Raw genomic sequence first — 11,736 nt, 5'->3', positions numbered from 1 at the left:
AACCAGACATCCACAGACAGTGTGATAGGTGGTTTTTGGAAGGCAGACCCCCCTCCACATCACACGCAAGGCACCCCACAAGGCTCTACACCCATCATTTCATGCACACCCAGGGGTAGAATTCAAGAGGAAATAACCATCGTGTGATGCGATGATGACACCATTCGGGAGGAAATCAAAGAAGCTCAGTACACTTAGGAGCAGGGAGTATTGGCTTTCCTTTTGTCTTGTTCTTTTTCTTTAAACCTCCCATAAATTGCTGAGTTTGATTATCGTTAATAAACACATGGAGGAAAACAGTACATGCAATGACCTAAGAGGCAAGTGCCCACGGGGAAAGCCCTCTGGGTGGTTTGGAGAAAGCCGCTTTTGTCAGCAGGTGGTTGAGATCGGTCACAGTTGCACGATGGTAAATGTATCAGCTGAAACGTGCCACTTCCAAAGGATGGGGAGACGTCTCTCGACTGTAAGCGTGACCCTCCATGCCTGCATCACCAGAAACACACAACGTTCTATCAGCATCCGCAGAGCACAGAGTGCCGGCCTGTTTTGGAGATCAGATCCTGAACCTTCTGTTTGGCGATGCGCATCTTTGGGGCCACCCTGGGCAAGCTTGGAGCAGACCAAACCACCAAAGCTTGGTGGTCAGCAGGACACTGTGACCACCAAGTGTCCTGCTGACCCCAGGGCTCCTCACCTTGGACCCAAGACAAGCCAGGAAACAGAGGAATCATGAGCCTCTGAGCCAATGATACCAGGACCACGGTGCTGTGGCTGGTACCAGGTCCTGCCAGAAAAGGCCCATTAGCCAACACAGCTGACTTGCAAGCCAAGGTAAGGTTGGTGCTGAGCATTTTTCCCCAAGGACAGCCAAGATCTGTTAATAGAAAGCCCCTGATGATGGTGCCCACCCCAGCCCCCTCCATCATCAGTGGGCAGCCAGAGCCTAAGGGTGCCCGGAGCCACCAGTGTGGCTTGGCCAGACACCACCACCATCACCAGGAAGGCTCAGGAGGACACACTACAGTTCTGGGCACCAAGAATGGGAACACGAGGAACGTGAAGAACCACAAAAGTTTAAATAATTTCTTTTGTTTCACAGAATTTGTAATTCTTTCTGGAGAATAAAGAAACCTGAAAGTAGCTTCTCGCTCTTATTTGTTTGGTTGTCTTTAATTTAGCATTTATCAGTGCCAGTCTTAGTGGTGTTGGAGGCACTGCTGGGATTCTCAGGGAGCAGGGAGCTTCCATCTCCAGATCAGTGGCTAAGGGGTGAGCAGGGTCAAAGCCATCCTTTTTTCCAAAGCCATTAGAATTAAAGGGACATTATGAAAGAGCCACACATGGTACAAACAGCTCTCCACTGCTGGCTTCCTCTCTAATGGTGTAATTTCACTCCCTCTTGAGTTACCAGATTGTTTCTCAGATGAGGCAGGACTTGAATTTCTAATGTAAAAACTATCAGAAAAACTCTCAAGTCACTTTCAGGTTATCTCTATCCACCACTGAAATGGCAGGGAGGCAGAAAGGGCAAATTCCCTTCTTCCTCCTTTACAAGTTACCTTTAGAGGACAACTGTCGTGGTTTTATCATGCAAAATTGTGCTTTAGATCCATCCTGACGAGTTCATCTGTCCACTACCACCATGGGCTTTGGTTAAAGCCCAAACACTGTTTTCCTGCATGGTTCCTACAACTAACAAACTTGCAGTGGGAAGGAAAAGGTGCTAGAAGGAAGGTTACCTATGACACCAGACCCCATCTCTTTCCTGCTAATGATGTGTGTGTCCTCAGTACGCTTATCTGCCCCGAGAACCCTCCTTCTTCCCACTGGGAATGGTGAAAGATGGGTATTGTGGCTATGGCAAATACCCAACGAGTGTGGAAACCTGATCGGGTGCCATCCTACAAGCTTTTCAGATGGGGAAGATAAGGATCTTATTCAAGTCCTTCAGAGGTATTGTCACCACAGGGCTCAGGCTTTCTCCTGTACTGCTATCTCGTGCTCTCCAAGCACCTGTTTGTCTGTCCATCTGTTGTGCCTTATTATAACTTAAAGCACAGGCTCTTTGAGGGTAGAGATTATATTTTTAGTACATCTGGATAGTGTCCATCACAATAGGGTCCTGTTTCCTCACTGGGGCCTCTCAGTATAGAAGCAATACTAATAAAACAGGAGATAATGCTGTTCTCACTGAAGTTAATGATGTTTTCCCACTGTCTGCAGGATTGGATCTTAACAAGGATAAAACTCAACATCCTTTTGAATGGCTGTGGAATGATGGGCAGGCAGGGAACCTTCCTGCTGCAGAAATGAGAGAGATAAAGGACAAGGGCAGGAGGTGACCAGGGACCTACACACTGGGATTGTGTGTACAGAGCAGTGCTGCTGGAAATGGGAAGGAAAAAATCCATCCATCCTTACCTGAATTACTGTACACCCTGTGGTCATCCACCTAACCTGCAACACAGGGGAAAAGCATGTTCAGAAAGCAGGTAATCTTATTTCCTATAAAATGAAAAGTCTACACTCCCCATCTGTTGCTGCTCACTCTTCTCAGGACTGCAAACAGCTTCACACGCATTGGGATAAACGGCAAGCCCTCTGAAATATGAGGCAGGTAAGAAAGGGCTCCTGCTCTCACTAAATCCCAGAAATCCCAGCACCTCCGGGGTGAGCCTGAACCGCTGGGCATCGTCTGGGCCAACCTCTCCCAAAGCAGAGTCAGCCACTGTGGGTGCTCAGGACCTTGTCCCATCAGGTTTTGAGTATCTCTGAGGGTGAAGACCCTACAGCTTCTCTGGTCAACCTGTGCTGGAGTTCGACCAGCCACATGGTAAGGAAGTATCTTTTGTATTCAAGCTGAATTTCCTGTATTTCCATGTGTGCCCAATGCCTCTCGTCTTCTCACTGGGCACCACTGGGAAGACTGGTTTCATTTTCTTTACTCTTTCTCATCAGTTATTTACACACACCGATTTGATCCTAGCTTTCTTAGCCTCTCCTTGTGTGACAGATGCTTCAATGCCTTAATCACTGTCACAGCCTTTCACTGGATTCTCTCCAGTCCATGTCCTGCTTCTACTGGGAATCCACCACTGGACTCAGCACCACACAGGTGGCCTCACCAGTGCTGAGCAGATGGGAAAGATCTCCATCAATTGGCAATCCTTTGCCAGGCAAGGAAACCATTCGCCTTTGTCACATAAGGGCACACTGCTGCCTCAGGGCCAACTTGGAGTCCACCAGGGCCCCAGGTTCTTCCCCATGGAGCTGCGTGCTTTCTTTAGCAGTGTGGCACAGCGGATCTTCAGGCTCTTTTCTAGCAGTTTGGGGGTTATAAAATCCAAACAGCCAGTACATGAAAGGACCAGCTCATGGAGTGTCTCATTTCAGGTGATACTGTCTTGGGTTCACGTACTGATCACCAACAGCAACAGGCTGTCTTGGAGACAGGCAGCAGGACCATGGCACACAGTGACTGTAGGACATCCAACCTAGAATAATGTCTGGCACATGTACAATGCATGGATACATAATGCCTGGTTTCAAGAAGCGGTAACACAAACTGAGCACTGAGGCTGGCAGAACCGCTGTGGGGTGACATCTAACGTGACTGCATAGACAAGGCTTTGCCAGCTCCCCACTGTGCTCTTCTGTGCCTGGAAACCTTGTAGACTTCTCTGGAGATGCTGCTTAATTTGTAATCCTAACCACAAAAGACTCAGCCAACTTGGGAGTCTTCCCGAATGATTTCATCTTGCTAAAGCCAGACCACGCCACTGCTATATCAAGTGTATGAACGTAAGCCTCTCCAGCAGGGAAGCGAGTTCTGAGGTGGATTAATTGGGACACAGAGAAATATGAAATACTTTGTGAAGAAACTTGTGAAGAAGCCCAGGGGCACTGCTGTTCCTAGGAAACACATGTCAGCAGAGTCTCTGTGAGGACCAGCACCTCCCTTGTCTACACCAGTGCAGAACTGGTGGATTACACGAGCTGCAAGTGATTTTTCTTCTTGCTCATTCAGGATGGGAAGAAATAATGGGCTAATGCACCACCTAGGGAAAGTTTTGCTGAGATGGGGATGCACGCAGAGTCGCTGTGCAAAGAATGAAGTTGGAGTGGGCAGAGGTTGCTGCTGGCCAGCCCCATCCAACCCCATGCGCCTGGAGCACCCTGGCCATAAGTCCCTGTAGGTAACATGGGGCAGAGAATGGGTGCTTTCAGAACGTCATCTCCAACATAGCCCGCACAAATCCCTGATGCCCCATTGACACGCATGCATCAGTGGCTGGAGGAGTTCCTATAGTGTGTGCACTCTGCAGGACAGCAGTTTATGTATCGACCATTCCTTGATTCTTCTGCCAGATTTTTATCGCACTAACTTTGTGACATTAAGAAATCACTTACTCTCTGGCATTGATAGTATTTACATTCCACACAAAGGCTTTTGGACCAAGCCCTGCTTTTGGTTACATGTCTCAGTAGTGTCCCCCTGCCGACTTCAGTGCTGCTGCAATGAGTAACAGAGCTGAATTTGTCTTACTAGGTCTCTGCTACTATACATCATATTGCAGCTCTTCAAATTCCCCTTTTCCATGCAAGATACAGTGCACATTTTGAAAAAAGCAGAAGGGTCATCTGCTAAGCATCTAAAATATTTAAGCAAAGAGGAATGTTCTAGGGCAAAAAGGGTCCTGTGATTTAGAGCCAAGGCTCTAAAAAATCTTCTTTTAGCTAAAATCAAACTTACTTACTGCACTTTTTCCTACAACCTTCTAAAGTCTAATAGAGATGCCCTTCAAACAAACTTATCACATCTAATACTGATGGACAAACCATCAGCAAGCAGAGCATTTCCAAACACCTGATTGCTTTGCAGAACACGCTGGACACGAAAACTTACAAAAATGAGCTCTCCTGGCGAGAAATGTGAGCCTCACCACTTCAACTTAGCCAGAAGGAAAATGTGCGTACAACAGGAAAAAGGATAAAGCTCCAGTTTGTTGATGCTGAAATTAGGTTTTGGCTCCAGTGAGACAAATACTTGGGCTGATCCAAACCTGCCTGAGTCTGTTCCTTGTGCTTTGGTTTAAAACATAACAAAGCAAAAGATGAGACCCCTGAGCAAGATCTGCTCCCGAGGAAAGGCCTGGGAGGAGCTTTGGTGTTGGCTTGTGGAGTGCGACACGAGGAGCAGATCTGCTGCAGACCCCTCCAACTCAACCGTACACTGCACGGTTGTTTGCAAGTCTCGCTCCACGCCTGTGATGATCGCTTCCAGCCCTGGGAATAACTCTGCTAGCACGTGTCATGGGTTCATTCACACCAAAGGAAGATGGTCTGGGGAGGATTAGTATGTAGACCTGCAATCCTGGGATAGTAGAGATGAAAGAGACCTCCTGTGAAACAGCGCTCCTCCGACAGCACTGCCTACACAGGATTAGTAATTCTGAACATTTGTCCAGCCAAGGTCACAGGAGGCAATGGCTCAGCAGATGATGGCCCCACCGCTCAGGACCTTCACTGGTCACCATCCCATGCCTTGTTATTTTCTAATACATTCATATGAACTGGATTTCTCACAGCACTCGGAGCATTCAACTCCTCCTCCTCTGACACATTTTTGTGCATGACCTTTGCTGAAAGAAAAACATACTTGAAAGCTGAATACACATGCTGAAGGAAGCCTGGCTATGATGTCACCTCAAGTCATGGCAGATGTTGGAGAGAACAGCACGGTGATGACCAGACCAGACAAACAGACCCGTGCTGTGTCTACGGGGGGTGTAGCAGCAACACAGGATGCTTCCACCTGGAGCCACCCACGTGCAGAGCCCTCTCCTGAGACTCCAAATGGAGATGGCAAACTGGGCTCCTGCAGAAGAGCAAGTCAGAAAGTGTTTTACAGTTTAGAGACTGTAGTTTGTCCCCTTACCTCGGTCCTTTCCATTCTGCATTTTTTCTCTTTCTTCTTCATCTTCTTCCTCTGCTTCAAAAAAGTGAAAATAAATAAAAGCAGACATGAGACAAGGAAGTGAGAGAATAGATGCTGGGGGGGCTTTTCTGTGGCAAGGCAGAACTGGCTTTTCAGGGATAGGTGCCATTGGAGGGGAAGGAGTGTCCAGGCTCCTAAGGAGAACCTAGGTGGAGAAGCCATCATCATCCTTCCTGTGGCATGATGTCTGCTCACTGCTGGTGGCAAAACAGTCCCCACACCATCCTGATCAGAGGATTGCAGAGTGCTAGCTAGAAGCAGTGCCTACATTGCCCAGAAGAATGGACTACTAGTGGACTACTACTTTGCCCTGCCAGTATGGGGACCAAAGTCCCTTGTGCACTATTACTTCAGCATTGTAAGAAATTAAGAACTGCACAATATACACAGAGGGAAGGAAGACACAACTTTCATGCTGAGGTCAAATCTAAGATAGAAATATAATGGTTTGGTGTGGTGAAAAGCTTGGAGGGTCCCTCCTGGTGCTGCAGGATTTGCCTATACAAGGTGTTTAGTGATGCTGATCCCCCAATGCTGACATGGGGACAGGCTGTGCCTACAGAAACCAGTGCCTGTTCTGTACCTGAGTGCTGGTGATTCATTGTATTTAACTCTGATTAAGTTGAAGAGAGTTTATGACCAGGCTTGTATTTATGGAGCAGAGAGTGGGAGCAGAAGGTCACATTCTTCTACAGATGGTGGCTCATCTCTCTCTGTACAACACTTCAATGAGACCTGTGTAAACAGGTCATAGTTATGAGCAGTGATATTGCTTCTGCCTACTTCACATGCTGCTGAGAGCAATGAAAGGTACAGTTTGAAAACCTGAAGCATTCTGAATTGATTTGATCAAAGAGGATCTTACAGACATTTGCTCTCTTTGTTGCTTTAACAGCGGGATCGATGAGACATCCAGGAGTCACACTCAGTGCCTGCTAATTGATGGCTATGGATGAGTCCTTAGTGCCAGTGCAGAAGAGATCACTGACGAAACCAAACCATTTTTAATCACAAGAGTCAGGACCTGAAGCAAAATAGGTGCTTTGGGTCCTGAACCTGCCTTCTGTTGGGCAGCCTGACAGGGGAGGGCTGAGCCATCCAGCAGCATCATGCCTGGTCCCTGGAGATCACCCCTGCATGTCTTTACGCTCAGTTGGTATAAAAGTGATGCCTAGGTAGCACCAGGCTTTTGGTGCAGGAGGAGCACAACCAGAGCACCTATGGAAGCCCATCTAGGAAGGGGTAACCCCAAGCAGTGTTTCCCTTCCAAAAGAATCTGTTTTCCGAGCTTGTGCAAAGGCAGGGAGAAGCAAACAGAGGTGTGGGTGGTGCACACACCAGTGTCTCACAGAACCCTCAGAGCACAATGCCTGCAGCTATATCGGGTGAGCCTGGGGCTGGAGGAGGTGTCTATTTTCACAGCTTACCTCCGGGACAATATGTGTTAAATCCCACCGACTCTCATCAGCTGAGGATAACTCATGCTTTTCCTAATTTACACAAATGAAATGATTTCAGAGACTTTCAAGGGAGCCTTCTTCAGTATCTGCATATCCTCAAGTAGGAGACTGTAATTAATTCCATTTTCACTCCCTTGTGAACCGTAACTGCCTTGCATGATCCCTTACAAGCCTGAAAGGGCTGTCAGTAGTGCAAACCCAGGCTGTTTGCCTTTGCCAAGTTGCCAGGGATCTCAGAGGAGGGCAGGAGAGCTGTGGGTCCAGCAAACCTTTCACCTCTGTTACCAGCCACCCAGGGTCAGAGCCTGAGCTCAGCCACACCACTGCAAATGTGCTCCTCTGTTAAAAGCAAGGAATAAATTACTGCAGACATCTGTTTTGGGCAGAGGGTTTGCTCACTGGGTTCCAGCCTAGAGGGAAGAGAGCTGTGTGCATCTTGAGCATGGTGATTTATTGAAGAAATACATGGCCCTTCACTGCAATGGCACCAGCGATACTGCTGTCATACATGAAAGACTTTATTAACTCACAGCTGCCTTTGCAACCAAGACACAGGATTTAGACTGGGTGAATTTACGGCTTAGCAGTAAAATATCAACCCGATTTATAACCGTGAGTTCTTCATTAAGGGCAGTAGGAACAAAAAGCCTAACTGGTTTTAACATGGAGTTTGATAAGTTTATGAAGGGGATTATGTGATGCCACTACCGGATACAGCAGTGGGCTGGGGGAGGCGTGAAACAGAAACCGCGAGGTTCAGGCTGAATACAGATTGCTTTATTTCTCCCTTAAATGAGAGGGCAGCCCACAGACAAGCTGCTGGAATAGTAGATGATCACACACACCATCGCTGACAAGGCTTGAGAGCCACAGGATGCATCCTTGGGCTACAGCAGGAGCTGCTCCCATACCATCAAGGTGTTCACTGGCACAGTAAAAGGGAACAAAGAAAATAATCATCTTTTTTTCCACATCGCTGTTTAATTCTCTTGTACCTTTTCTGTCTGTTTGCAGTTATGGCCTCTAATGGGCATTCACTGCAGAGGAGTTTCACCTGCTGCTCAAGCAGTGCCATCTCTAAACAACAGTTTAGGGAGACTCACTCAGAAATTCTGCCCTGGCTTCTGACTTGCTGGCTGGTGCTGTTAAGGAGCTCTGGCTTCCAGAAGTGGGACAGGGAAGTGGCACTTCTGCCTAGTGAGTGGTCTGGGACACGCCTGCAGGGTATACTGGAAAAGCTGCTCAGTGCTGCCACACAGTTATGGATCAATATGCACAGCAGAATGGGAGCTAGATGCAAGTCTGCTTCATGAATCACCAACTGTGCCACCAGCCAGGTTGGTATCCAGAGTATTGCCTTAACTATCAGCGATAAAATCAGTGGACAGCCTGTTCAGGAGGTACTTGGCGTTCTCAATGATGTCAGCTACAAAAGTGATGTTCTGTTTTATCACTGAAAAAATGAACCCGTATCCTCCCATGATGCTTTAAATAGTGTTTGTAGAGAATAAAACTTGAGACAATCTCAATCTCCAGCCTGTGGCTTCAAGCTCTCGTTCTCCTGCTGTGCACGTGTGCTGCTAAATTGACTCTTACCTGAATGAAGTTCTTTCACCAGAGATGACATGGTGTTGGTGATGGAATCGGCTGCTACCAGCAGGTCGTTGCGGAGGTTCCTCCTCGTACCTGGGAGCAGACAAACAGCAGGAATTACATGTGCCCCTCTGACACTGCCCAACCTCCTCATGACACAGTGCTTGGCCATGTATCCCTCACTGGTCCTCACCAGGGTCCCCCCTGCAGGACAGAGCTTGGTGTGCTGGTGTATGGCAGCACCCTGTCAAAGTAGCTCCTCTTAGTGAAGGATGGGGACCTGCTCTGGAAGCAGTTCTGCTTGTCTGCCTGATCATCTCTTTGGCTAATTAGCTATCACACCACTCTTCTCAACAAGGACAGTGCTCATATGACAGCTCAAGGGCAGATGCTTCTCTCCCCATGACAGGAGTTGCTGGGTGCTGGCCGTGACACAGCTCATCCATGCTCCTCATTTGTGCAGTTGTTATCACTGCTGGCTTCTCTGTTGCAATCAATATCACTGAGGTTTGAGCAGAATAAAAGATAACTGAATTCTTGCTCTCCTCTTGCACTGCTGGAGGAAGCAATCTCCTTCTTCGCTGTGCCACACAGCCAGGGGATAGGCACTTAGCTGTCCCTCATGGTGACACTGACCTGCCAGTTTCCTGTCTGAAAACTTGTCTTGTGCGAGGCTCTGCTTGAGGGATCCCATTAGCACCCTGAACATCTGCCACAGCTCTGCTAGAACGACAGGGACCAGCAAAGGGTCACAATCTGCAAAGGAACCGTCACACTGGCTTCTGCCTGTAAAGGAGATGAGCAAGCTGCCACGTGTTGGGGATGATGCTTATTGCCTCTTGCTTGATGCTGGGAAGATAATGATCTTCTCAGCCATCTATTCTGGTTCCCTGTGCTGGTCCCTCTGGCAAAAACATCCATATTCTTGCAGCAGAGCATCTTGCCGGTCATGGCCCAGTTTTGTAGAGCCCCAACGCCTGCAGCCACTGCAGACGTCACTCCTCGTCCTCGCTGAGCCTCCTTTCCTCCGGCACCTTTTTTGCTCTGCGCTGTTTCAGTTTTATTTGGAGGCTTTGATGGTGTGGGGTCATGTTTTCTGCCCCGGCAGGTGGTCTGTAGCCGCAGTTTCTCAGGTTGCGGAGCCTTTGCCGGGAGCAGGTTCCTGTAATGGGGTGTTGGCCCCATCTCAGCCTTTCCCATGCTTTTAACTGCTCACTGAAAATGGCTTCAAGCAGGCTGTTATCCCACCAGATGTCCGCCCTGGTGCAGCCTCCAGGAGCGCCACTTTGATGCTGAGTGCCTGACCATGCTCTAAGATCTCGGAGCTTGAGATCCCGTCCTGTCATTTGCTCCAGTGAGGGCATGAAGACAACACGTGTGGGATTGCCAGAGACATGTGATGTGACATTCTGCAGCTGTACTCCACTGCAGTAATGACAACTGTACATTACACACTTATTTTTGTTTGAAGTCGGACGTCTCTCATTCCAGACATGCCACTTTAATCTTCCAAATGGGGCGCTGGCTTTTACTCCATCCTTGGCTGGGGGGTGTCAAAGTGCCTACTCCTACATTTTGCCTGTGGAGTTTAGTGCTGTTTGAGCGCTGCCAGAGCATGCTACTGAGATTACGTGCTTTCTATCAACAGCTTTCCCTCCAGGTTAGGCTGCCAACTGACCGGCATCATGCCCAACCCAGCAGCAAGGCACCGGGTCTTCTTGTGCATGTGCAAACAGCATGCAATTCCTGGGAAAAAATGCAGATTTTGGCCAACAAGTCTGGGGCCTGTGATACAGGGGACTCCTCTGCATCTCTTGTACAATGGAGGCCTCGTTATCCAGGTCTCCAGATGTTCCGAGTTCTGTCACTGTATGGGACAGGGAAACAGGGAAGCACGGCCACCATCCTCCCCGATGTTACTTTTGGGAGTGAAAGGCTGTAAAACTCCAGCCTGTCTCCCCTGTGAAAGAGATGAATAATGTTAACGAGCTCATTTGGACATCTATGTGCAGAAGCCACCCAAAGGCCTCCTGGCTGGTGGCATTCAATTATTTCTTATATACAAACACAGAAATTTTATCCTGTTTCCTGTGTTCTCCACTTGCCTTGAATTTGCCTGATTTTGCATGATTAATATGAAATAGCACTAATTGTACAGATTGCCTTTCCGGAAGGATCATTCCAGGAAACTTATTAAGGAGTCTGCTGACCATTTTTTTTCTTGCAAGAGTTGTTCTAGTAGTTGGATAAGCCACCACTGCAGTTATCACATGAGGAACTTACACCTTTCTGCTGGTGGTGGATCTTATTGGCCTCTGTGAAATCCTGAGGGATGTTTTCTTCTTCAAGATGATAAAGGCAGCATTAGTTTTCTAATTAGATGATGGCCTCTGTATCAGTGTATTTCAACTGGAATGCCATCAAGGCATTCTCATACTGTATTACTGCGTTCTTCCTCTGGCCAAGTGGGAGATTGAGAGATCACCTATGGAGGAAACTTATCTAATCTTAAGACTATAACATAAAATCATAGGATCACAGAGTAGTTTGGGTTGGAAATGACCTTAAAGATCATCTAGTTCCAACCCCCTGCCACAGGCAGGTAAACCTTCCACCAGGTTGCTCCAAGCCCCATCCAGCCTGGCACTGAAGCCTTCCAGGGATGAAGCATGATCAAGATCA

The 11,736-nt window shown here is 48.0% G+C and overlaps 1 protein-coding gene across 3 annotated transcripts in view; it reads right to left on the bottom strand.

Moving 5' to 3' along the window:
• Positions 1-208: 208 nt before the first annotated feature.
• The window catches only part of DTNB (dystrobrevin beta), a 192,731-nt gene continuing 181,203 nt past the window's right edge, over positions 209-11,736 (bottom strand). For 2 of the 3 annotated variants that reach the window (XM_061350228.1, XM_061350226.1), the window contains 3 exons: positions 9,058-9,147; positions 5,942-5,995; positions 209-486 (listed from right to left, as the gene is read on the bottom strand). In XM_061350228.1, the coding sequence (XP_061206212.1) occupies positions 419-486; positions 5,942-5,995; positions 9,058-9,147 (212 nt within the window). In that variant the 3' untranslated portion in view covers positions 209-418. Of the gene's footprint in view, positions 487-2,424; positions 2,461-5,941; positions 5,996-9,057; positions 9,148-11,736 lie in introns of all 3 variants that reach the window. The other variant, XM_061350227.1, reaches the window with a different exon arrangement.

Source organism: Neopsephotus bourkii, unplaced genomic scaffold (assembly GCF_033783945.1).
Source record: "Neopsephotus bourkii isolate Nb327-2 ecotype Australia unplaced genomic scaffold, CSIRO-AGI_Nbou_v1 NB_481, whole genome shotgun sequence".
NCBI classification, from domain to species: Eukaryota; Metazoa; Chordata; class Aves; order Psittaciformes; family Psittacidae; genus Neopsephotus; species Neopsephotus bourkii.
Note: the sequence above shows the minus strand (reverse complement) of the source record. Positions and strands in the feature narration are given on the sequence as shown.